This window comes from Notechis scutatus, chromosome 1 (genome assembly GCF_049901735.1).
Source record: "Notechis scutatus isolate UNSWTSFEM ecotype Mainland chromosome 1, rNotScu1.2, whole genome shotgun sequence".
NCBI lineage: Eukaryota > Metazoa > Chordata > Lepidosauria > Squamata > Elapidae > Notechis > Notechis scutatus.
Window position 1 is genome coordinate 39,221,840 of NC_142009.1, and position 25,783 is coordinate 39,247,622.

At 34.6% G+C, this 25,783-nt stretch overlaps 1 protein-coding gene across 1 annotated transcript in view; it reads left to right on the forward strand.

The window, feature by feature from the left end:
• Positions 1-4,336: 4,336 nt before the first annotated feature.
• SANBR (SANT and BTB domain regulator of CSR) overlaps positions 4,337-25,783 on the forward strand; it is a 37,430-nt gene continuing 15,983 nt past the window's right edge. The window contains exons 1-15 of the mRNA XM_087961313.1: positions 4,337-4,558; positions 5,433-5,476; positions 7,388-7,546; positions 8,562-8,748; positions 10,775-10,868; positions 13,189-13,427; positions 15,968-16,026; positions 18,004-18,164; positions 19,558-19,644; positions 19,736-19,846; positions 20,770-20,893; positions 21,165-21,317; positions 22,359-22,504; positions 22,740-22,839; positions 23,950-23,982. Of these exons, the coding sequence (XP_087817439.1) occupies positions 7,397-7,546; positions 8,562-8,748; positions 10,775-10,868; positions 13,189-13,427; positions 15,968-16,026; positions 18,004-18,164; positions 19,558-19,644; positions 19,736-19,846; positions 20,770-20,893; positions 21,165-21,317; positions 22,359-22,504; positions 22,740-22,839; positions 23,950-23,982 (1,644 nt within the window). The 5' untranslated portion in view covers positions 4,337-4,558; positions 5,433-5,476; positions 7,388-7,396. The remainder of the gene's footprint in view (positions 4,559-5,432; positions 5,477-7,387; positions 7,547-8,561; positions 8,749-10,774; positions 10,869-13,188; positions 13,428-15,967; positions 16,027-18,003; positions 18,165-19,557; positions 19,645-19,735; positions 19,847-20,769; positions 20,894-21,164; positions 21,318-22,358; positions 22,505-22,739; positions 22,840-23,949; positions 23,983-25,783) is intronic.

Consider the following 25,783-nt stretch of genomic DNA (forward strand, 5'->3'; position numbering starts at 1 on the left):
TTTCCACCCATCTTTTTATATTACACAGTATTGGTTGCTATAATTTACCATTTTTGAAACCCAAAAGGTAAGACACAAAATATATTCTGAAGATACATTTGTATCTTCTGATTTAGGTAAAATAAGGCTAATTATGCATACTATAACATTTTGCATAAAACATATTATTAAATAGGTTATTTTAAAAGGTTAATGCTTGTTTTAGATGTCAGCACATTTATTCTGATATTCAAGATCACTGGTTGTTCATTCTCATGTAGACATTATATGGAGGTTCCTGCCAAAGATACATTACAATATCAGTCCAGACTGTTTTGAGTTTCTTTTTACATAAACCTGCAAGTTTACCTAGACTTAGACCATCTGAAGAGTTTGTCTATGAATGACATGAGCTTGTTTAGTAACTATTGGGGTCAGGCTTTCTCTGTTGCCTCCCTAGTTCTTAAGAATGTATTCCTGTCTAACATCTTCATTTATATAATGAATATAGCTTTATTCATTAATAGAAGCTAAAAGAGTTCCTTTACTAATTTTAGAAAGCCAGTACATAGCCCTTTATATAATATAAGTATTTTAATGTATACAGTACAATGGTACTTTGGTACTCCACTACTTTGAAACACATTGAATTTGGTACTCAACACATCTGATACAAAAAATTTGTCCCAGTACTCATCACTTGTTTAGAATTCGATGCACAAGCTAGAACTTTGTGTCAGCTGTCTTGTGATTCACTACATGATTCTTATGGGAAAAATTTGTTTAGTACTCATTGTTTTTGATACTCATCACACCTCCTGGAACCAATTAAAACTGAGCATCGAGGTTCCACTATACATTAGCCACATTTTAATAATTTGCTACAAAAATCATGTATTTAACGGAAGAAATAGTTCATTATATAAAGACTTCACATACAAGACCTAAGAGATTGTCTTTTTTCTAAGTCTGTACCCATCCAACCAGGTCAAATAGAATGGGCATGCTGCAGATCATGTCAGCCAAAGAATGTCAGCTGTCAGGGACTAGAAGGTGAGCTTTTTTTTTTTTCAGTGGCCCCTGCTCTGTGGAATATCCTCACTTCAGAGATTTGAATGGTCCAACCCTGTTAGCCTTTTGTAAAGCTCTAAAAACCTGGATATGCTCCCGAGCCTGGAGTGCTACATGTACCAAGGATCCGTTACTTGACTATATTGTTAATGGGCCAGATACCTTGCTTTTACACATACTTCAAATTAAGTGTTTCAATGTTTCTTACTGTTTTAATGCTTTTAACTCTTTATTCTTTTAAAATGTTTTTTAAATTTTTAATTATAATATATGCTTTGAATTGTGAGCCACCCAGACTTGTTTGCTGAGATGGGCAGCTATAGAAATCAAATCAAATAAATACATAAATAAAGTTATAAATATTTTAAAGGATGTGGTTATCTTGTTAAGTATACATATTACAAAAATCAGATAGTTTGTCTAACTCTAAAATTACACTTCAAGACAGAGAACAGGTTCATTCAAATGATCTGCTCGAGGATATATATGCTCATTTCCCATTCCAATAAAGACAAACCACCAAGTTATTTAAGTTTTTATTCAGAAATAGTTGCCGCTACTGCTAGACTTGCCTGTGTTGGAACTTATATCTCAAAAAAAAAAAAAAAAAAAAAAGCATTTTGGATAGCTGATTCCGAAATAAAACTCTAGTTTACATGATAATTGGAGTCAGTACCACTGTCACAATTTCTGGCTCTTGAATTAAAAAGAGAATAATATGTTTGTTCTAAATTCCTGCTGCTGCTTATTGTGGAACACTTAAAGCATTTTGAATTTTGTTCCTTATGAACAAAAAACTCTCAGAACTTTGTAGCAGTATCCAATTAGTAGTTAGCCAAGTTATTACAAATAATGCTGTTTTGTCCTAAATTTGGAAAAAATAGTTTTAAACACACCCATTTGCCCAAATGAACAATGTTATAAAACCTTTTTGTTAAAACAATATTTACATTTCAGCTTGCACTTTATTTTTGTGCAGTATTTAAAAACAATAATGTGCAAAAAGATTTTTTTCTGAACAATACTAGCTAATTGTAAGATTACTGATTTTTTTTAATAATGAAAAGTTTAAAAAATATTGTAACCTAACATTTAGTAAAATTTAAATTCATGCTGATAGTTGCAAAATATTTGATTTGAAAAAGGATTGTATGTGGAACTGAAATAAATGTTACATATTTAATATATAAATACTGTTTACCACATACATATTATTCTTTGTAAAAAGCTTACAAACATACATAAATAAGAGTCCCTCCCTCTTATCTACCATTGCAGATGGGTTTATTTCAGGGCAGATTTACTAATATGCTTGGGTATTCATGTGAACATATTTCTCAATAAAGATAGCTTGAGAACTTTGGAAACTAATTTCTTTCATTAAAAATGAACTGATATAGAATGTTATTTGTGCATATATTGGTTTCTTAGGCCTCTCACTGTAAATAAATAAGCACAATTCTATATACTGATGTAGACTTTCACTGACAGTATCTGTAGGGCAGAGTTGGGTTTCAGGGTTTAGTGACAACCTTCAGACAAGGTGTTGTGCCAACTGAAGGTGTCGACCTCAGTTGCCAGTGAAATATCAGGAAATCTGTTGTCTAGAGCAGTCATGAAACCCTTCAGCCCAATACTGCTTAAAATTGTTTTGCTTGGGTAATCTAATTTGTGTATATAAAACTTTTCAGACACAATTATATGACGTAAGGTTGTCTCCCATTCAATACCAAAATTAGAACATCCCAATAGTTTTACTCTGTGCTTTCTTCCAGCTGAAATGAGATGAATTTCATTTTGATAAAATGACATGTCAGCACTTATTTGTCACAATTTACTTTTTGTCAGATTCCCTTCCAATTGACTGGAACTGATTTCCATTATTGACTAAGATTTGCAAGCTGAATTTCAGCTTGATAGCCATGTCCACAAAAACTGCTCCAGGGAAACTGAAAAATAACTCAGGAATACTAAAGGCCTGCCTGAATTTTCTCAGTTTTTAATTTTGCTTGTATCATTTCATATTCAAAAACTTAATATAAAAACCCACTAGAATTGTTTGTGATAGAAAAGCTAATAAATTCCCAGCTACTTCATCGTATTGTAAAGTGATCCCAAAGCAGAAACAAGCATGAAGCTAAAAGCTTTATTTCTCAGTAGTTAGTATAAAACAAGGTAATTGCAAATAGATTGCCCTGCACGCACAATAGTTTTAATGAGAGATGAAGATCTGCCCTCTACTTTTGAGAGAATCATTATCTTACTAACACTGAGTACTATCCACTCATCTGAAACTTAATTGGTGCATCCTCTGCTCTACATTCCATTTTGCTACTTGGAACAAGAAACATTGAGCATATGCAGAGTGCATTTCCCTTCAAGAGTTTCATAATCAGAACTATGTCTCACTCAAGCCAATTTAAACTAAAGTGAATTTTGGCAAATCTGTCACTGAAGTCTCAATAATCATAATCCCAAATTTATCATATAAGAGCAGGTTAGTCAGGTGGAAAACATTCGGACAAGAAACAGTTGAAAGAAAGTCTGGATGACGGTAGTATATAAAAGTAAAATAGGCTTAATATTTTCTATTTATGGTTATATGCTTTCAGGCCTGTGTTTGCTCTTGGCTGTCACATATCCAGCTGGATAAGATTTCTAACTGAAGAAATATTTACTTGCAAGGTAAATTTTAACTACCCATTAAAAAAGGCAGAGGTAAGATTTGTTAATTTCTAACTGCAAGGCCACATCCATTCATCTTGCATCTTGTTAACAATATGTTTAATGAAGGTTGGCCTGAGTTACATTAGCAGAGCAAGTGCTACAGCAAAGATGGCATGTGGCACATGGCCGTCTACCTCTAATCTATGTTCTACGCCCTTTTCTAAATTGCTTTTCTTTGCAATCAACCCCTCCCCATCATTCTTTCCTATTCCACGCTTCCATTTCCATTCAATCAGGGAGCGCCCTTACTGAAAAAAGAAATGATCTGGGCTGCAATTATAGGGCGCTGTCGCTTGTTGCTAGGCGACCAGACGCGCAAGGGCAGGGCGGAAGAAAGCGTGAGAGAAGCTCAAACAGAGAAGGCCGCTGCACTGCGACAAAACCGAAAAGGAGGAGGCGCGCGTGCGCCAGCCCTCCAGATTTGCAATAGGCTCGTTGGGACCCCGGGAAGGCGAGATATAGTTAGGTGAGGCGCGTGGATTGGCTAATTAGGATATGAATGACTGAATATTCCCCTGAATCGGTCTCTCTCTCTCTCTCTCTCTCTCTCTCTCTCTCAATCAGAAAAGGGCGGTATTAAAAGACCGAGCGGACTGTCAAAAGGACTAAGGAGGTTGGGAGAGCTAGTGGATGGGCGAGAGTGCGGGTGGGTGACTGAGTGAGTGCTATAAAAATGGCACAATTCCGCTACTTCCCAATTTAGTATAAATGACTCAGATGGAGCAGCAGCTTCTCTAATTCATTATGCATTTGATTGCATGCTTATCTTAGTGGTGATACTGTGAGTCTTTTGATTTCCAATGCTTTTTAATAGTAAAATTCCTAAAGAGGAAATGTTATGAAGCTTTTGTTAGAATTCAGTAAATGAATTCCTATAGGGATTTTAAAATATATACTGTATGTATATATTACATTTGGATGCATAGTCACCCAGATGTTTAGACAGGACTTGCCATTTTTATTCTGGGATAGGTAGATCTTGTTTTGAGAGTGTTAGAGGTACCGTCACAAGTACAGCTGCCTTTTGATGGTAATTTTGTCAGTGCCAATAGTGTTTAAGACTGCTCAAGATGTTTTGGGATTGAATCCAAAGCTGTTGCCATTGGTACTTAGCTTTGCTTTCTTATTTACAATCCTGAGGGTTGAAATTTGAAAAAATGAAAATGTTTGAGCAATATTTGTATTGCCTTGAATGTTTATGTGTACCTTGGAATAAAAATATAACTTCTTATGACAAAATGGGAGAAGTCTCAGGATTTGACGAGAGAGGGTGGCATATTTGCACTTGGGTGTTTGATATAGTGAGGAATGTAGAGGTTGGAAAGTTCTCTCCATTTTATGTGGTAGCTGCTGCTTTAGTGGGTTGGAGTGATTCAGACTTCCTTCCATTGCGTGAAAGGGGGTGGGGAGGATGAAGAGATAAAGATTCAGAGAATGAAAAAAAAAATGCTGGCTGATAGCAAGGATGGATCAAGTTCAGTTTAGGATGCTGTATTCTCTAAACTTAGAATTGAACAGAGTGACTTGCTTGCTGAAAATGTGTGCTAAAGTTAACACTGAGGTTCTGCCTCCACTCAAGTTATAATGTACTTCTCTCTTATGTACTATAGTTGCTTAATTTTGTGCAATGCTTTCTCTATATCTTGAATTTACAGGATTGGTTTGCAAAGAACACTGACTCTTTTGAAGCATATTTCAGGTAATTGATACTATCTGTGCTCTTCCTAATATTTCACTTTTTGCATCTGCTTATGCAGTTGGGGATTAGGGGTGTCAGGAAATAAATGAAGGATGAGAACTTAAAGATATTCTAGATATTGGAAAGATGCTTCTTACAGCTAAGTAGTTACTGCAAGAACTGCAGGTAAGCCAAGTAAACTAGCTAAATAGTGATGTATAATATGGGAGGCTTCATTTTTCCAGCTTTTGAAAAAATGAAACATCCTGAGAAAGATTTTTTGCTTTAAGCATATAGTGCTTTCTGCATTTATATTTAGCATCGCTAACCTAATTTAAAAGAAAAACAAACGTTTTACAAGGTTTAATTTTTTTATCATTTCCATGTTCAAATAAGGCTTAAATTGTTTGAGAGAGACTATATTTTTTCACAAAAGTACAGGACAATAATTTGATTGAGAGGAATTCCTGCCCTTAAAATGCACACAGAAAAGAAAACCTGTACTCTAAATAATTATATGGCAGATGATCTCCAATTGCTTAGTTTTTTTAGTTTTAGTCAAATAGTGGGTCTGGGTGGGTGGTTTGTATTAGAGATGTTTACAGTGGCAATAGTGACAATATTCTGTACTATTAGCTTTTTATTTTGGTCCCTCTTGTAAGGGTTCTCTGCTCTCCAAAGATGCACCACGGTGTAGCAAATCTTAACTAATTGCCTTTCCCAACAACAGACTATTGTTTTGAGTCAACTTCCCCTTTCTAGAACTTTGCAAGTTGATTTGTCCTTAAAGATGTCTTTAATACTCAGTCCTTTAATGCTTATTCTTACAATGTTCATTTCATAAAAAGTCGCATAGTCTTTAAAGTGACATATAACCTATGTTTTTTCCCAAAAAGTCTGTGCACTCATTGGGATGAAGTGTTCTTTCAGTATGGTTGGTCCTTTTCTAGTTGCTGTTGAGCCCAAGATAGAACTCTTTAGTTTAGGCAGGACTCCCATAAGGATGTATGATGGTTGCTTGTGATTCTAGCAATTGAATGATAGTCCTCTTGCCTGCTTGTAATAGCTGTCTGGATGGGGTTAGGCTGCTTCTATACTTCTGCACATCCTTGAAAATGCCAAGGTGTGACTCAGTTATCACAGGTGCCTATAACTGGCTTGGATGCCTTTGAGTAAATATATGAGTGAATGTCTGAATGCATGAAGGAAGTGAGGAGGGGAAGCTTGTCTCTATGACTGCAGCTAATTCTGAAAAGAACATATATGAAGCCCAACATTATTCCTTTGCATTTCTTCTTTAAATAATTTGTTAATTGTTTTGTTCCTATATGTGGCTGAATTTTCTCCAATGTTAGTAAACTGAAGGCACAAAAACTTTTCGGATGTTTATATTTTATTAATGTTTAATATCTTTTATTATCAGTGTTCTCTTTCTGAGTATTTTTTAAAACTTGCATGCTAACAGAGAACCTGCTTTAGTAATATAGATATGGTATATCATTTAAAATGTGTACTGTTGAAATTCATGGATTGGGTAGTAAACTCCTGTTATCTGATTTACTTCCACAGTAATTCAACTATCTGATAACCTGCTGCTATAGTAATATCAGATTTAATACATATTTTACTTTTCTGTATTCATATCGTAGCCTTTAGTAAACATATCAGCCTGATATGGCAGGATTGGGGTGGGTTGGAATAGGAAGTAATAATGTGATGGGACAATCCTCAGCTCTCCATGATGGTACCAATGGACACTGATGTTCCTATGTTCACCCTGTTGGCAATAGATACTTAATTAGTTTTGGATGCATTTTTATCCAAAGAAAGCTTGTCTCTCCTTACAGGTTTACATAATAGCTACTATATAATTCAGCAAACCAAAATTCTTTAAACAGTATGAGAATTTTTTAATTTTCATGTCTTTTCCAGTGCCAAAAAATGAACCGTGGATATATAGAAAATAATAATGTCCCACATGATAATAATCAAATGGTTTTGGATATGATTCTTTGTTCTTTAATTGGAGTTCCTCAACCTATCAACTGGGAAAATGTGGCAAGACTGGTTCCAGGGTATTCATCCAAAGAGGTAGGCTTTTTTTCCTTCTCCCAACTTTTAACAGAAAAATTATTTCTAAGCAAGTTCAAATTGGAAATGTTGCTTACTTAATTCCTATGTATATTATAAATATGTTGTAAATTCAGTGTTTGTGCATAAATTCTCCAAAGAGCAAAATTTTAACAACTGTTGCTGGAACTGCAGTTTAAGACAAGAGAGGAAAAATATTTATTCTTTGCAGTTCAGGGTATGTTTAATATTGTCAAGAGTTGGGTGAGATGGGTGGCTATACAAATTTTATTAATAAATAAAATACTGTAAACCTTTTTCAGCTAATAGAAGTATACAATCATTTACATTAGAAGCAGAGATAGATTAAACCAAAATTACAGTCAAGCTGAACTCTGTGCCCAAGCCTCTTGTCACCTTAATAATACATTCATTCAAATATATATAAATATAAAACTAAGAGTGGGGGGAAAACAGTGGGAGTAGGAACAACTTCTGATTTCCTGCTGACCTCCAGTGAATTTCCATACAGGAATCTTGCATCCCTTTCTTCCTTCCTTTCTTCCTTCCTTCCTTCCTTCCTTCCTGGCAGGTAATTACCTGCTGCTGGGTAGGGAGACTGAACAAGGGATTGTGAGATTGGCTGGGAAACTGGCTGGGAAACTGTCATGAAATGTTGAAAAAGAAAACCACATGACTACAGCAACAACCCCAAATTTCATTCCACACGAAAGCAGCACTCCAATCCTACCTCAGGTACCTATTCTCAGGCACTCAGCAGCTCCCTAAAGGCAAACTGTTAAGTTTGAAGACCCTTGCTCTAGATATTAGTTAGAGCAAAACAATAACAGAAGAGGGATTTGTTTCCATTTCTTGCTTGAGATTATCTCAGAAGCATCTGATTTTGAGAAACAAAAGAGGATGGATCTTGGCCTGGTTCAGGGGATTTCTAATATGTTATTAATTATTGGTCAGCTCTCAGAATCCTAGGCAAGATAAGATGTCCAACTAAATATACTTTGCTATATTTTGACAGTGTGCAAAAAGGTTTGATGAGCTGAAAAGCAGTGGAAGTTCTCCCGTGGATAACCAGTTCAATCCACTAATGGCCAGTGGTGCGAAACCTGTGGAAACACTAGCTGGTTATATTAAATCTTCGCTGCTTGATACTCAGGATGAGTTACAAGAACCCTCTAGTGAAAATGATGCAATTTCTTTAAATGGTAGGCTTTAATCTATTCTGTTATGTTTATAGAATTATGCATGTTAGTTTTCTCCTGTTGATATATCATTTGCTTTTGCCAATCTATATATCAACTATATCACTTTTCAGATTGAACTAGAATGGATTTTTAAAATTAATGTTGGATTTCTTAAAATGTATATCCATTTTCTACCAAACATTTTGTGGCTTTAAAAAAAAACTTGACTTCTTGGGTAACTACCCTTAAAATTAAAACAATTAGACCTCTAAAGTATATCATACTTCTGTTCTGGACAGAACCATACAATTTATTTATTATAGGCTGAAGTTATTTTGCTTTATGAAACTTGTATGAACCAAGCTGTAATTAACCCTTTATCAGTATTTTTTAAAAATGGTGCTTTCCAGGAATGTTGCCAACCAATTTATAGTCTATAAACCAAGGAAAGCTGTATAAACCATACAAGGAACCTACCAAAATTTAAGGCGTATATAGTAGGTGTGTAATATACATGTAGGCCTTGATTTAGGATTGCAGTAGGGAACAGAAAATTAATCATTAAACAGTGCAGTTGTTAAGTAAGGCATCATGTGACCACACCCAATTTTATTGTTTGCTCAGAAATCATGTGAGACTGACTGGTGACATCCTGCTGGCTTCCCCATTGACTCTGCTTGTCAGAAACTGTCTGGGAAGATTGCAAATGGCAATCACGTTACTACAGGATTCTGCAACTGTTGTACATGTGAATTAGTTGCCAAGTGTCCAGATCATGAATACAGGATCACAGGGATGCTGCAATGGTTTAAGTGCAAGGAACAGTCCTAAGTCACTTTTTCAACTCCATTGCAACTTCAAACAGTTGCTAAACAAATGGTAATTAAATGACTACTACCTGTAGTACAATGCTTGGAGTCTGAAGACAAGCTTTCAGATGTTCTCAGGGTTGGCTGAGAAAAGCAGTTGAGAATGATATCATTGCTACTCAAGATAACACTAGGTGCTAAGCACTATGCAAGCTGCTCAGAGACCATGTCAAAAATACTGTAGTTGAATATGGTGGTGTATATATCTCACGATGAAATCTTACACAAAATAGCATTTGCATAGGTCTAGGAAAATAAGACACAACTAGAGGGCAGAATGAGTGAGGGAAACTGCAAGAGAAAACAACATAAAATATGAAGGAGACAAACAAGCATGTTCTATAAACAATTGTGTGTGATGAGACAGTGAAAACTGAGAAAACAAAGATTCTGCATAAGAATTATGTGGTAAACTTATCTTCCTGAAACCTGCTGATTTATGTGAGAAGGAAAGAGCCTACAAATTAGAATTGACAAGCCAAAAACTAACTGTGTATCTATTTAGGATATTAAAATCGAGACAAATCTGTGATACAAATAACATAGATGAAGTGTTTCCCTCTTGGTGTTGGGTGCTGTTCTTTTCAGGGATTTGTTTTATATATAACTTACTGGGAATCTACAGCAATCCTTTTTACCTGTCCTAGTGAAAATCAGAGATTTAGTATTATCATTTCTTTTTAATTAGAAGCACTATGTTAAATAAGAAAAATGCAGGCACACTCCAGTGGATTTTTTTAAATGTTCCTTTGTATTTTAGCAAGGAATTGGCAAAGAAGGAAGTATTTGACAAGGGCAGAGATAACTGCCACTATTATGTTATGCATAGTTCAGAAGAGGTATGTTTGTTTAAGCACATTTGCACTTACTCTCCCATAAAGTATATTAGACAACATGTACTATATAGTGGTACATAGAGTTATACTGGTTTTCCTTCTCTCTTGCAAGTTAAAATAAACTCTGAGATTAAAAAGATTTGCTTCTTTACTTCTCTTCTATTTGGATTGTATCAATTTTTTTAAAAAAAAAACCCTTCTGAAAATATATTAAAAGTATTCATTTAAATTTGAAATAATGATTGCATCATTCCTTTAACTAAGGAACACTGCCTACCACATATGAGAAGTACACATCTCAACATTATGACCTAATGCTTTTTCTCCCCACTTGTATTTAAGGAAAGTCAAGTATAGCTTCCTCAAGGAATTGCTCTTCAGAAAATGAAAAATGCCCTGCACTTAAAGGTGGAGAAAATGCTGATGAAACTGAAGGGTAGGAAGATGGCTGTTTCATTTTAAACAGCTAGATTAACCTTAGTCTTTTTGCTGGGTACTTACATACTTCTCTATATTCTGTGGAATTTCAGAGGGTGGGATTGGGTTTTCTGTGGGGAGCATTATATTGGCTCGCTAAGGGGAAAAAAGCATTCAAAATATGTGTTCCTTGTGAAAAATATGTTCAGGTCTAAAAATATTACAGATATGACAGTATCGTAGCCTATCCAATTAATTTCAGTTTTGAAAATATTCTAATTCTGGATCCCTTAATATTCACATAATTATGTGTTTTATAGTTTAGTAAAACAGTATTAGATTATAGCTGGGAAATAGAATTGGAGAAGTAAATGTTTAGCCCAGGGTGACAGGAGTACTGTTTCTCTGGATCATCTTGGCAAATTGAATTATGGGATTCCTGTGTGTCATTTTTCAATAAGGGAAGTTTCAGTTGTGAAAAGACTCTTGCTCTCGATTCCACAGTGAACTTGAAAAGTATCAGTACCAGCTTTCTCTTTCATCTTTATTTAGTGAGTCTTTGAAAGTTTGCACACTAAGCTTTTTCTTCAAAACTCAGTTTTCTCAAGGAGTCAATGTACTGTAGTTGCCAACAGATTCATAGCAAGCTTCTCTTTGCTTGTGTACAGATTTTATCTAAGAGGAAATATCGAAAAATGGTCTGCAGTATTTAGGGGTTCTGTGACAAATTATCTAGGGAGGAAAAAACCCTTTATCATTGTGTTTGTAAAAGGCAAACAGCTCTCATAAGCCTTGGAACCTTTCCTTATAACCAAATGAGTTCTGCTAGGAGTGAAAGTTCCAGTGTGTGACATTCATTGCCTGCCAGGTCTTCTGCATTCATTTGCACAGAGGATGAAACTTTACACAAAGTATTTTTTTCCTATGCAAACGTACCTTTCTTTTCTTCTTTCTCTTCTGCTTTTCACACTTCAGTATAAATAAAAAAAATTCTGTATATAGGAATTACTTTAAAAATCATATTGTAATTAGAGTAGATAAGCAAGATAACTTTACCTAGATGTAATTTTTTTTTAACATGTTTGTAATTAATAAAGGACTAAAAGCAGGAATTTGTTGTGCTTTTTGCCTTCAGAAGACAGTCTTCAATGGAATCTAATAGAGATTGAGCTAGTTGTTAACCCTGTTGGATTAGAATTGTGTGAACCTAGATTCAAATTCCTACTCAGCGATAAAGCTCCATGGATGCATTTGAGACGAACAATATTTTGGCATAATTAATATTACGGGCTGTGATCAGAATAAAATTGGAATGAAGAACTATGTATGTTATCTTGAATTTTTGAAGGAAATGAATAGTTAGCATAAAAATATGCCCAGTAATAGAGAAAATGAAAATCCAGACTACACACCTGATTCCATTTTATTAATTTAGTTAGTTGGTTAGTTAGTGTGGCTGCCCATTTCAACAAGTAATTGTGGGCATAATTTAATTTTAATAAAATTAAAAAGAAAATAAGAATAATTACAAGAATACAAGAATTAAAATACATAGTGGCTAAGAATAAATCAAACATAATTACTAAAGTAACCAAAAATCAGGTCCCTGAGTACACTTGGGGTTCTGGCCTGGACATGGAGCCACATTTTTAAGGATCTTTAAAGAAAAGCCAGTAAGGCTGGGGCCATCCTGATCTCTAGAGGGAAAATGTAATATAAAGCAGGGATTATGAACAGAAATAAAATCACCTTCTTGGCCTTGACAACTGGCATCAGTTTAGATATTTCTGTTTGGGCAAAAGATTTGTATGTGAATAACAGGTCTGCCTGCATTATCTGCTATTGCGTCTTGAGACACACAGAACATTAGTAAATTAAGCATGTTCATAAATGTTTCACTTTGCTTAATTTTACTCTGGAGAAATAGAAAGAAGCTATACTGGTCTGTTTCCCAATAATGATGTATTTTACCCATCTCCATAATGATGAATTATTTTATTGCTTCTTATCAAACATAGCTACAGTGTGCTTTAAATGCATGTTTACCCAGCTCATGGTCAACTAAGCCAATTATAATGTATTCAATTATCCTTTTCCTACTTTACTGTTCCTTAACTTTTTTCATACATTAAAACATTATAAGTTGAAAATCCATGTTTTTTGTCTCATGAAAGTATTATACAAACAATTAACATGCACATCTACAAATGACAATACATTTCCGTAATAGTAACATTGTACCTAAATTTAAAATTGAACAATAATTTTCAAAAATTATTCTAATATTCCAGATAACGAAAGTAATATTCCTCCCTATGATTTTTCCCTCTTAAATAAAGGCCAAATATGGTGATCCATGTGTGTGATGAAGCAAAAAATCTGAAGGAAGATTTTGTTTGTCCACGAGATCTATTAATTTCTGAAATGAAGTACTTTGCCGAATATCTATCAATGGATGCCCAACGCTGGGAAGAAGTGGACATTTCAGTTCACTGTGACGTTCACATCTTTAACTGGTTGATAAGATATGTTAAAAGGAACACTAAGGAATATGAGGTTGATGAAATACCCACCTTAGGTAAAAGAAAATATATTTTTCATTTTTGCCACACATTTTTTGAAAACCTGTATCAGACTAAACGTCTGATTGCAAAAATGGCTTTGAAGGGTGATTTTCCTTTCCTGTTCTGCTTTTGATGATGAAAGCCTAATCTACACCAATAGGGAAAGCTGAAATAAGATATAAAGTTTAATGGGATTCATGTCTTACAAAATGAGTATGGTACACAATCTAATTTGATTAAGAATTTGAGGATTCCCATTTAACCTCCTTCATTCTCATACATAGATTCACCTTTTGCTTTTGAGAAATAATTATGGCCCCATTATTTTGCACTCTGTATACAGAAAGCACCCAATCAAATTTGGGATCTGAATATCCAGAAATGTGGTAATGACTTGATGTGTTCTGGTTTACTCCATAGCTAATCTAATCTAAATTAGTGCATGGATTTAATGCAGATTTTAGGGATGAAGGATATCAAAGTTACTGAAAATGGGTGCAGAGCTTTCTAAGTACCCTACTTTAAAGTCTGATTTCTAAAGGTTACTACTAATAACCTTTTCTAAGACAGAATGTGAAAAATTGATAACGACAGCCTCAGTGGTGAAAAATATCTGCACCTATTTTAGGAGAGAGAAAGTTCATGTGTGTGTGTGTGTGTAAAAGATAAATAGTGCTAGGGAAGGATAACAAGGAGTCCTTGCTGCTCTCTGAGCTTGATTATTTCCTTGCAGACATTTCATTACCAAACTAGGTAACATCATCAGTGTTAGTTAGAGAGTGGGGTTTGCTCTCTTTTTTATATACTAGTGCTTTGTCCTGTTAGTGTTGTAGGGATGGTTTTGGTGGTTCCTTGATTGGGTAGAATGCTCTTGATACCATCAATCAAGATTAATTCCAGGATAAATCAATAGAAGATTTAAGTATACACTCAGCTTTCCCTTCACTGAAATTCATGGTATTAATATATCTATGTGATTCTGACTTAAACAAACAATGTTTAGCACTTCAGCATTTTTTCTTTAAAAAAAATATTGTTCAAGTAGTTGTTAGTTCTCACTTATATTCTGTATAGCACATATTAAAGTTTGCATAGTATAGTAAATGCAGTATATTTATTTAATTGAAACTAGAGGTAGGCGATAGAAGGGGACATACTATCCACAGGCCCCATTTTTCTTTGGTTTCTCACATCTTGTAACATTGCACTACAATTTTTTTGGGAGGGGTATTCTAACCTTAAAAAAGGTTAAAATGCATGTATGTATGTGTGTGTGTGTGTGTGTGTGTGTGTATATATATATATATATATATATATATATATATATATATATATATATATATATATATATATATATATATATATATATATATATATATATATATATAAATCTAAAACCCCAACAACAGTTCCCACCTCCATTCCTTAAACAGAATGAACAAATGAACAATTATAGTTCTGATCCTTTAGATCAGGGGTCTCCAATCCTGGCAACTTTAAGACTTGTGGAGCAAAGCTGGCTGAGGAATTCTGGGAGTTGAAATTCACAAGGCTTAAAGTTGCCAAGGTTGGTGACCCTGCTGTAGGTGATCTCACCAAGTCATTCCCATGGCTCTCCAGGGTTTTGTGATCATAATGCTCATCTGTAAGAGTTCCGGCTATATAAAGATTGCCCACGCCCAGTTTAAAATCAGCTCTTTTCCTTTCTTTACTGCATATAAAGGAGAAAGCACAACTATTTTTAGATCATGAAGGTGGAAAATTTCTGGGGTGGAAAATAATAGGTTAGGACTAGGCTTGCAATGCTAGTATGGAAATTACTGGTATTTGTGGGAAATTGGGATTTCCGTAATATTGCTTTGTTTTCAAATGTGATTTTGATCTAGCTTTATATCTGATCTAAAGTGCAAACATTTTTAAAAAACTGAGTGTGCTCTCGTACTGTCTAATTTATAAGGGACTGAAGTTAGATATATTGAAACTTGAAATTGGTCTTTTGTTCAACTCAGCTTTCAATATTGAGAGCCCATTCCTCTCTGAAAACAAAAAAAGAGATTTTTTTTGTCTTAAAAAAAAAGAGATCAATAGCTTGAAACTCAAAATTCTTCACTGTGAATGTGTTTGTATAACACATTTAAAATATCAGGATATAAATGCTGAATCGTGGTTTGAGATAGTTACTTTCTTTCTTTAGTTTCTTCATGTTGCTTTGTCATAATAATGTGAACTGTAAAACCCTATCTTATTATTTCTGACTGCATGTTAGGATAAAAATTAGAAGCAAATAATGATTTAACATTAAATTATTAAGCAATTATTTAGATATAAGGTCTAAGTAGAATTGAAAATTCTAGATTATACAAGGATAATCCAAGGTCACGGTAGTTGATAACAACTACCAAAACAAATCTCCAGACTTTCTCTTATTCCAATTTTATAGAATGTGGATTTTCTGAAGCGAAACATCTTTTACAATGTTTCCTTTGATTTTAAGTATCTTGCAATATTTATAAATCTAATAACTTTTCAATTTGTTATCTTGTTTTTTTTTTAGAACCAAGCAATGTCATTTCGATACTTATTTCCTCTGAATTCCTGAAGATGGATTCTTTAGTGAGTACACTATAGCAATAAGCATTCTGTATCTTTGGAGCTCTAAATTCATCTAGAATGAGAACAGGCAGCCCACAGAGCTGACCTGTGTGGTCTGACATCCCATTCTATTTATTATTTCATTACAGTTCTGGGAGATACCCAGGAAAATGACCAGCTTTATAAATCTTTTAAACAAACAAACAAACAAACAAATAAATAAATAAATAAATAAATGCAGTGGTTTTGCAAGTATTTTATCTCTGTGGTATTTGAATGTTATATTCATTTCAGAGATTATGGTCATATATTGTAGATACTGGTTCACTTTGCTAATGGCTACAAATTGTTTATAATTATCTTCTTTTTTCTTCATATCTTATTTTTAAAAATACTTAAATCCTTTTATTCCAAATCAAATAATATTTGGTATTAAAAATGCCTCATGTTGTCTTTTATGGATAAAATCTATATGATTGCTAAGAAGTAACACCAGCTTGATGGTACACAATTAATCCATCTGGCTTAAGCAAGAAGCTTAATTTAACATTTAATCTTTCTTCATGGGTCTCTCTGTGATATTTCCTAAAGCAGGAACTGCAGAAGTTTATAGAATCTTTAAAAGGATTGTGATTTGCCTTAATTTCTCAGCTCTTAGAAAATGTAGACTGCATTTTCCAAATATTTACTAAGCAAACATGATAATATAGTAATTCTTTATATACATGTCCCTATCTTTCAATATTGTGTTTTTACTTACAAATTTATAATTAGAGTTATTTGAATAAGGTGCTTGCAAACTAGTTTAGGTTTGGAGTTGAGACTTGTTACTATCCAAAATAATAGCTTCATGTCTGTTGAAATGCTGTAAAAAAATAAGGCTATATGATGTCTAATTATATGCAAGTTATCATCAAAGATTAATTAGTGTAGTACAAAATCTTCACCAGTGTTAAGAATGACCAAACTTACTGGGATTGTTGGGCCAGGGGCAGTACCCGTTTTGGAAGAAGTGTCCCAGGCTCTAAGAAAAATATCCCAGTTTGTAGGATCGCATCCCATCCAGCAACAATCCAAACAGCAGTAGATTTTGTCTTCTGCTAGTAATAAAGCAAGGAACAACTTCTGTGTTTATTGCTCATTACACATAAATAAAACTTGAGAAGGTTTCCATGCTTGAACTTCAAAAAATTAGCCACTGGTGTAGGGATACAGAAAACTCTTAGCACTCTGTAATCATTGTCTGGATTTTTGCAGTCCTGATCTATTGCTCAAGTTGGAGGGAAACAGTAGTACAGGAAGCAGTATTCAAAGGCTCTTTTGGTAGAGCTTGAGTTTTCTTTCATTCAAGTTGGATGTACCTCGTAGAGGATGGAAAATGGAAATGGAAAAAGAGAAGTAATCCATTCTGTTTCCTAATTGATAGAAGGGTCTGTTGCTTGTTAAGTATTCTTTAACTTGATTTGACCTAGAAATCATACAAGCACAACAGAGAGCAGGAAATGGAAATGTATAGAATATTTAAAGCTGCTTTCTTAGAGAAGCCCCTCCAAACTTTAACTGCCATCTTAAAAAAAATAGAAATGAATATGCAATATTCCTATTTTTAGAGATCTCTGGTCATCCTGCTTATTACATATTCCATAGATAATGGGAAAATTAAATTCTTTGACTGCTAGTTCCTATCAAACCCAAATTTTGCATAAACTACAAAAATATTTCTTGTCTGCATGTGCATATGCATCAGAAAAAGATAGGAATTGCTCCACCAACTCATAGCACAACTCAGCCTGATCAATCCAGCAGGTTCTTCCCCAACTCTATTCCAATCTTAATAGGTAACAGTAAGTATTTGAATCTCTGTATATAAAAGTGTCTGAGTGATTCATTTCCTCTGGTCATTGGATTGTCCTAATGCTTTTCTTGGAATATGAAAATGCTATAAGAAATATTTGTATGACTATTCAGTAGTAAGTGAATTATGTTTATGTTTTTTAGGTAGAAAAATGTATTAATTATTGCCACAAGAATATGAGTACAATTGTAGCCACGCCATGCAATATGAACTGCATTAATGCTAACCTACTAACCCGCATAACTGATCTTTTCACACATAATGAAGTAGAAGAGGTGAAGGACAAGAGAGATAAATTTAAGAGGTACTTTCTGAGCAAAACAAAACCTTACCATTGTCTCCTTTTCTTTTGTATTCATATTATCATTAGTTTGAAAGAAATATTACTAACTGCACAATTGAGACCAATATTTAGTTAATTATGATTGAACTCCCAGAACAAAGTTTGAGCTTCAGCAAAATCATAGAAATTAGATCAATTAGGAGCCGTGGTGGTGCCAGTGGTTAGAATGCAGTACTGCAGGCGATTTCTGCTGACTGCAAGCTGCCGGCAGTTTGGCAGTTCGAGTCTCACCAGCTCAAGGATGACTCAGCATTCCATCTTTCTAAGGTTGGTAAAATGAGGACCCAGATTATTGGGGGGCAATATGCTGACTCTGTAAACTGCTTAGAGAGGGCTGTAAAGCACTGTGAAGCAGTATATAAGTCTAATTGCTATGGCTATTAATAAATAAAAATGTCCTGTCCTTGGATACAGCACAATCACCCAATGGACGAAGTCTAAGGAACTATTAATGTAATATTACTCTATTCTTCTTTGGTGAGACTTCATTCCTAGCCCTCCCAACACACACCTTTATTGTGATTAGTTCTGGGCATTCTGAAAAGTTGGAATAGTTTTAGACTTTCTCCAAGTCAGTAAAAAATTGTCAAAGAAAGTAAGACTCGAAGACATTGACATAGGAGGTTTTAGCTTGAAAAATGTTACTGAGGAGGATGTTAAATATCTGCAAATATATGAAAAGATGTCACATAAAATAAGGTTAGGACTTGTCCAGTGTATATTGCTTCTCTTTTCTAAAAACCCATTTGTACTTAGGCAAAGTTACTGTTTTGATGGCTTGGGCAATCTTCAACAGATGTCTTTGTCTAGTAAGCAAACTGATAGTGCTGTGGAGTTTTTGTTTTTCACTATCGCAGTGGCCTTCTTCCTATCATACCCAAACTAACAAAAATTGTATCGAGTTCAAATGGTTAGGAATATGTTTGAGCTAAAGTTCAAATGGCTAAGAATCTATTTGAGTTTCTGAATAGCCATCTCCCTACCAAATTGTATTAACTATTGAAGGGACTTTCATTGTCAGCTTGTGAATTTTGTTGTGATAGCAATTTCAAATCCTTTGAATATGGCAGTTCTCAGCCAATATTCAGAACCACCTGGGCAAATTCCTTGTTCCATCAGAACAGTATGATCTGTGTAACCAAGATCAGAGTATCCTCTCTGTTAGGAATTAAGAACTAAATACAGGAAAGAGCAAACACCATGCAAGGAACCCGAATCACGGTGCAGCACTTCTTTAAAAAAATGGCTGCAATATTATAAGCACTTTTCTTCTCTGTTTTTAATATAACATTTAGAATATGAATGAAATACTTGGTAACTCGTTTTTATGAGTCTTTTGTTTTGTGACTAATAGCAAACTTTTCTGTAAGAAGATAGAAAGACTGTTTGATCCAGAGTATCAGAATGCAGATTCTAAGGGAAACGCAGCAACCCTTTACAGGTATACAGCTCTCCATTGCTTTGCACTTACCTTGGCAGATAGCTCATTGCAGTTTTGTAAAATCATTCTCATATTTTTGTTTTTTGTGCAGATGTTACTTATGTAAGAAACTTCTTATTCAAGATACTGAAAGAAAAATCCCATGTATTCCTGGAAAGATTAACGTGGATCAATATGGAAATATACTCTATATTCACATAAGGTACTTCACAAGTCATTTTGCAGCAACGTTTTTGTGTTTTTATTTTAACTTCTTTTAATATATGCTGTAGAAAATCTTTAGTTTATAAACTACACTCCATCTATTATTTCAGCTGACAGTTTTAACCAGGTTCTCTAGGGAACAATGGCTAAGGAACAATGATTTTTGAAATATAGATTTATTAACAAAACAATTTAGCAGATCAATGCAATCCCTGTTACTGGCTCAAACGTATAATTTACTTTGACTGAAAACAAAAGTTAAGCAGGGTCACTGGATGGGACAGTGAGGAAATGCCAAGGCTTTATTCAAAGGTAGCTGTTCCATACTAGCAGGCTTGTAGGCCTGCATTCCTATTGGTCCGGAAAAGCCGGGCCGTGATTGGACAATATTAAGCAATCCTGATTGGTTCGTATTTGGGCTGCCGCAATTGGGTAAAACCAAGCGCGGCAAGCTCAAATGCATGTCATAGGCTGCCTAGCCGCAGCCAGCTCTATAAAAAGGGCTGCCGCGGCTAGGATTGTTGTCTCAGTATCTGGTTTCCTAATAAAGAGCTGTTGTCACTACTTCGAGTCTCGTCTCTCCTTGGGACCCACCGCCCCGACTTAACAGTAGCCATGGTAAACCACTTCCATATTGTTGTCAAATAAATATGGATATGCCAACGAGGTTATTAGAACTTAAACTCTATTCAGAGTTTATAATTTTCTCCGTATACTGTAGCCATCAACACAAAATGATGATGTTAGCAGACTACAGGTGAGATGTATGAAAGATTGCCAATCATTAAATTAGCACAATGAGGATCACTCAAAGAAATGGTGAAAGAAAAAAGAACTATGTTTTTTCCCAATCCGTGCAACAGTAATCAGTCAGAATTAAAAACTAATTTCTCTAAAACTGCTGCTCATTTTTCTGTATAGAGATAAATCTTGGGATATCCATGAGTATCTCCTGAGTCTTTTTGAAGAATTAAAATCATGGCGAGATGTATACTGGCGTCTTTGGGGAACTATTAACTGGTTGACCTGTTCAAGGTGTAATCAAGTGAGTATTTTTTTAGTCCCCTCAGGATATTTTTAGTTGTCTTAAAATTTATAGAGTAGCATTTTTTAAGAAATATATATATATATATATATATATATATATATATATATATATATATATATATATATATATATATATATATATATTTAAGAACAATGTATCATAGAGTCCAGTCTGATTTGCAGCTTTTTCTTCCTTTTTAAGTAAAAAAAATGCAAGAATGGTAATGGTGATAATATATATGTTTGTTGCTATTGGGTGTCTCCTGCAGATTTTCCTGTGCACTGAGTTTTCACATTGCCAATATCATCCTCAACCAGTCCTCTATCCTGGTGTAGCAAGTTGTCTTGGTTCCACTGGTACCGGAATATATCCCTGCTGTAACCAAAAAGTTCTTAGATTTGATCCTGCTCCTATTCCAAAAGTATGTATTTGGAAGAAATCTTTTGAAATCTTCCTGCCACATATGGTAGTTTCTAACTAATTTATGCCCCCAATCTCCATTGCAGCCTCAAGAAAGCTCCAAATCCCCTTTTAATGAGCTACTGCATATTTATGTAAATGAATGCCATCCAAGCAGTATGCAAATTTGTTTTATGTGTTTTTGTGTTTTACTATGACTTGTAATGAGGCATGATTCACGGAATGAATTTTAAACCATTATCGTTAATATGTACTTTTATTCAATATGTCCAGACCAATTGCCCCAACAGGCAAGTATCTCAATGGAGGTGGTTAATTAAGTGCCAATCCCACCTCTTCCCTCTCCCCAAAAATCTGGCTTCTTCCTTCCCCGTCTTGTAACTATGATTTTACTTTCTTTTTACTGGGTTAGGAGTATTTGTCTCTGATGATTTTAAAGTTTTTGTGCTGTAGGCCGCCCAGAGTTTGAAAAGAGATGGTCAACAAATTAAACAAATTAATTAATAAAATGCAGAGATATCTAAAAACAGTACAAGGCCTACTTTTCCACAACAACAAACTTTTGAGGGGAGCTAAGAGGCACTCACTAATCTTGTGTGGCAGAGGGGACTAGAATATGGATCTCCACAGAATCTGTCTGCTTTTGTCAAAACAATAAAGGTGATATCATGTCATCAGTTCTGCATCAGTTGATAGTTGAGTGCAATGTAACAGCACGTACATAAAAAGGGGGCAAGATTTCATTATGGTGCTGCACTGCTATTTTCAGCATACTGCCCCCTTTGACCCCACCTTCCCACATATGCACGTGCGCGCACTCACACACACACACACACACACACACAGAGGCTGAGTTCATTTTCCTCATTCGTAGCCCAACACATTAACCACTACATTATACTGGATGTCCCAAATAACACATGTTATAACAAATGTTATAACAATTGTGCCAAAATCACTGTTGTTTGTAAAGATTGTGTGATTGTATACATTGTAATTATGTATTATTTAATTTGCCTCATTGGTTCTTTTTTAATAAAAGGGATGTAAAGTAAGAGATCATGTGATTGGCTTGCCTCCTGGAGGTGAAGGTGGGGATAATGTATCCTATCAGACAGCTAAAATACTGAATGATCTGATTCAACACCGAAATATTATTGTTCTGCCCTTTTCAAAAGACCAGAACAGGTAAGAAAATAGGTATATGTTACTATTTATCTATGTAAAATAATTTCTAGATGTATGCCATCAGTTAATTAACCTTCTCTAGAACCCACAACATTATTGTGCATAATAAAGCATTGTGTTTGTCTGCTGATTTCATATTTTGCCATTTTTTTAAAAAATGTTCTGTTTTGGACAGTCATCTGCCTGCAGAATTCTGACTGGAATAACACAGCTGTTTCTTTCTTTCTTTTTGAAGCAATTCTGGAATAGGGCTGAATGATGAGAAAGGTTTTGAATGTAGTATTTTATTGGAGCCAAATTCATCATGGGGGCCCAAAGCAGGAGAAATTAATGCTGTGAGTAATTTGGGATTTCCTCCCCTCTATTTAAATTTCCATTAAGTTATATCACCCTGCTTATTTCAACAGAGTAAAATCAGTTCAGGGAGGCACTTTCTTTAAGACAGGTGTATGGAAATTGTGGCTTTCCAAATTTTGTTGGATGGATCTCCCATCAAGTTTGAGCAATAATCAAGAATGTAGCACTATTTGAACAATTGCAGATCTCCCCACTTGTCCTTCATGAGAAGCACATTGACCTTGGTGCCTTTAGGGAAATGTGTAAGTATAGCATGTGTGGGAAATTCTTTCTGCCAGACCAGTAAATTGGATGCAAGCTTGATGCATAGAAAGAGGCCTGTGGTTTCTGCTTTTCATCTCAGGTTAACCAAGTTCTTTCTAAAGAGGGAAAGCTGCTGAGACCCAGGTGTTTGGGCTAAAGAAATTGTTATATTGTAGAATACCAAACTGGTTATATGTGAATGACTGCCCTCTGTTCCCTTCCTACACTCTGTCTTCTGCTTTCATCAGCTGCCTTCACAGAAGTTTTACTACGTTAGATGTAGTGAAGGCTTATTAAAATAATTTGATCATTGTATGCATGGTGACCTGTGTAGATAGGATTGTGATATTATTTGGTTGATAAAGTAAGAAAAATGTTAGTTTAAATTTTAGTTAGTTTGAAAAATATTGCTTCCTTGTGTACTTTATATCTTGAAATGATTTTGTATCAAAGGGACCAGCTCAAGAGGAAATAATCATTTAATGCAGCATATTATGATTTTGATTATTTTTTTAGTTGTTATTATATCCTAGCATTTTCCAGAACTGTTGATATAAACTGCTCCTGTTGGCTGGAGGGGATGCCTGTATCATTACCATTCTATTGCATTTTAACAGGAGAATTGGCATTAGACCAGGGGGTGTCAAACTCACGTCATGGCAACATCACATGACATATTGGGACTTTTTTCCCCTTCACTAAACCCGGCGTGGGTGTGGCCAGCGTGTAACGCATCCGGACTGCAGGCGGGAGTTTGACAGCTCTGCATTAGACCCTTTTAAAAATGCTCACAGTAGACTTGCCACATTCTCCAACTCTCCTGGTTTTTTTCTTTCTTTCTTTAGTTCCTTTCTCTGAAAAACTGGACTCTTCAGCTGGTATGTTTATCTTAGTTATTTACATTCCATTAGATAAAATTCCTACATTTTCAGTATTCTGCATGTTTAGATGCTTTGTTATACTAGGGTCCGGCTTTCCAAGAAACCCCTTTGAAACTTAATTTAAACCATTGTCTTCAGCAAATATTAGGATATAAATATAGTAAATAATTTATGGAAAACTACAAGTTATTGGCCGGAAAGCTTAGAGTCAGAACATTGTTTGGAAAGTTGCTAGTTCAGCTTTAAACTTCTTCACACCATCCCAAGAAAGTAGTTTCTGCAATTTCATTTGCTATGTTGGCTTATACTTATATGTTTATTGGCCTTGTTCTTATTTTTTTCTTTCTTTCTTTCTTTCTTTCTTTCTTTCTTTCTTTCTTTCTTTCTTTCTTTCTTTCTTTCTTTCTTTCTTTCTTTCTTTTTCTTTTTCTTTTTCTTTTTCTTTTTCTTTTTCTTTTTCTTTTGTATTCATATTCATTTATTAATTAAGTTTATATCCTGCTTTTCATTCAGGAGCTCAAGGTGGCAGTTTTACATTTTACCATTATAATTTAATTGAATTTTAGTAGGTTATCGTTCTCAACCATGACCTGAGCATTTTGTGTTGTGCAAATCATGATTTTACAGCTCAATAGTAGCTCCTACTGGGAAAGAAAATGGTGCCCTACTTCAGCCATTATATTTGGGCTGTTTTGAAATATAATAGAATTTCTAAACATGTTGATGATTGCCATATTCACTACACCTGGTTGAGATTTGTAATGCAAGAAAAGAGATGATTTTTTTTTATACAAGAGCTGTTCTAAAATAGGTGAATACATGTTTAACTAAATACATGTTTTGTTAGGCAGAATCTAAAAGAATAAGAAATCCAAGTCATATGAGAATGAATAATCAGCAATTCTGCTCATTTTATAGTGCTACCAGTTTTGAACTCCCAGGCAAGAGATTGTTGCCTTCTCTGTTTCATCTAAATTGACAAACTGCAACCAATAGTGCAACAGATAGTCCACACAATTGTTTCCTGCCATTAAGTGACATGTATAGAATAAACGGGCAGTGCTTTTATCTGAATGTCTGATTATTCTCACCCCAGATTCCGGTGCCCTGGGAGCAATAAACTCAAATTATTAGATGTTAACTATCATTTTGACTGGCTACCCCTTGGAGTTTTTGCAGTGATCCCATTTGGGTTTGTTAGAACATCCCAAATGTTCCTTGCTTTATAAATGGTGATGTTCTAAGGTTCTTTGTTGTTTTTCAACATATATGTTTTAGTCCATTCTTATCAATATAAGAATGTCATAGAGCTCTTTCATTTGACCTATTAATCCTAAAAGTTATATATGTTGAAGGTGTGCCTGGGATTGGAAAAACAAAAAACAAATTAATTTTTAATTCAAATGAAAAAGTACTATTAACAAGAAAATCTGCCATTCCTGGACTATTTAATGACTATTTAATGTGCTTAAAAGAACCATTTTTTAAATTCTAGTTTAGGAACCACAACTAATATGGAATGAGACTGCTGGATTGCTTATGGGAGCTAGGGGAATAGATAATATAGCATACATTCTCTACACTACTTCCATTTCATCATAATCAAGATCAGAACATTAGAATTTTAAAAATTCAGAAATGGTAGAAAGTGATACCTAGATCTCTGTGAGTAATACACGAGTCCAAGATTCCTTAAGGCTCATATGGGGAATAATTTTCAAATACATATACCAGATGACGGGAGCAGAAAATTCAATTTTTAAACCAACCAGTTTCTCTTTCTGGTTTATTGTGTGTA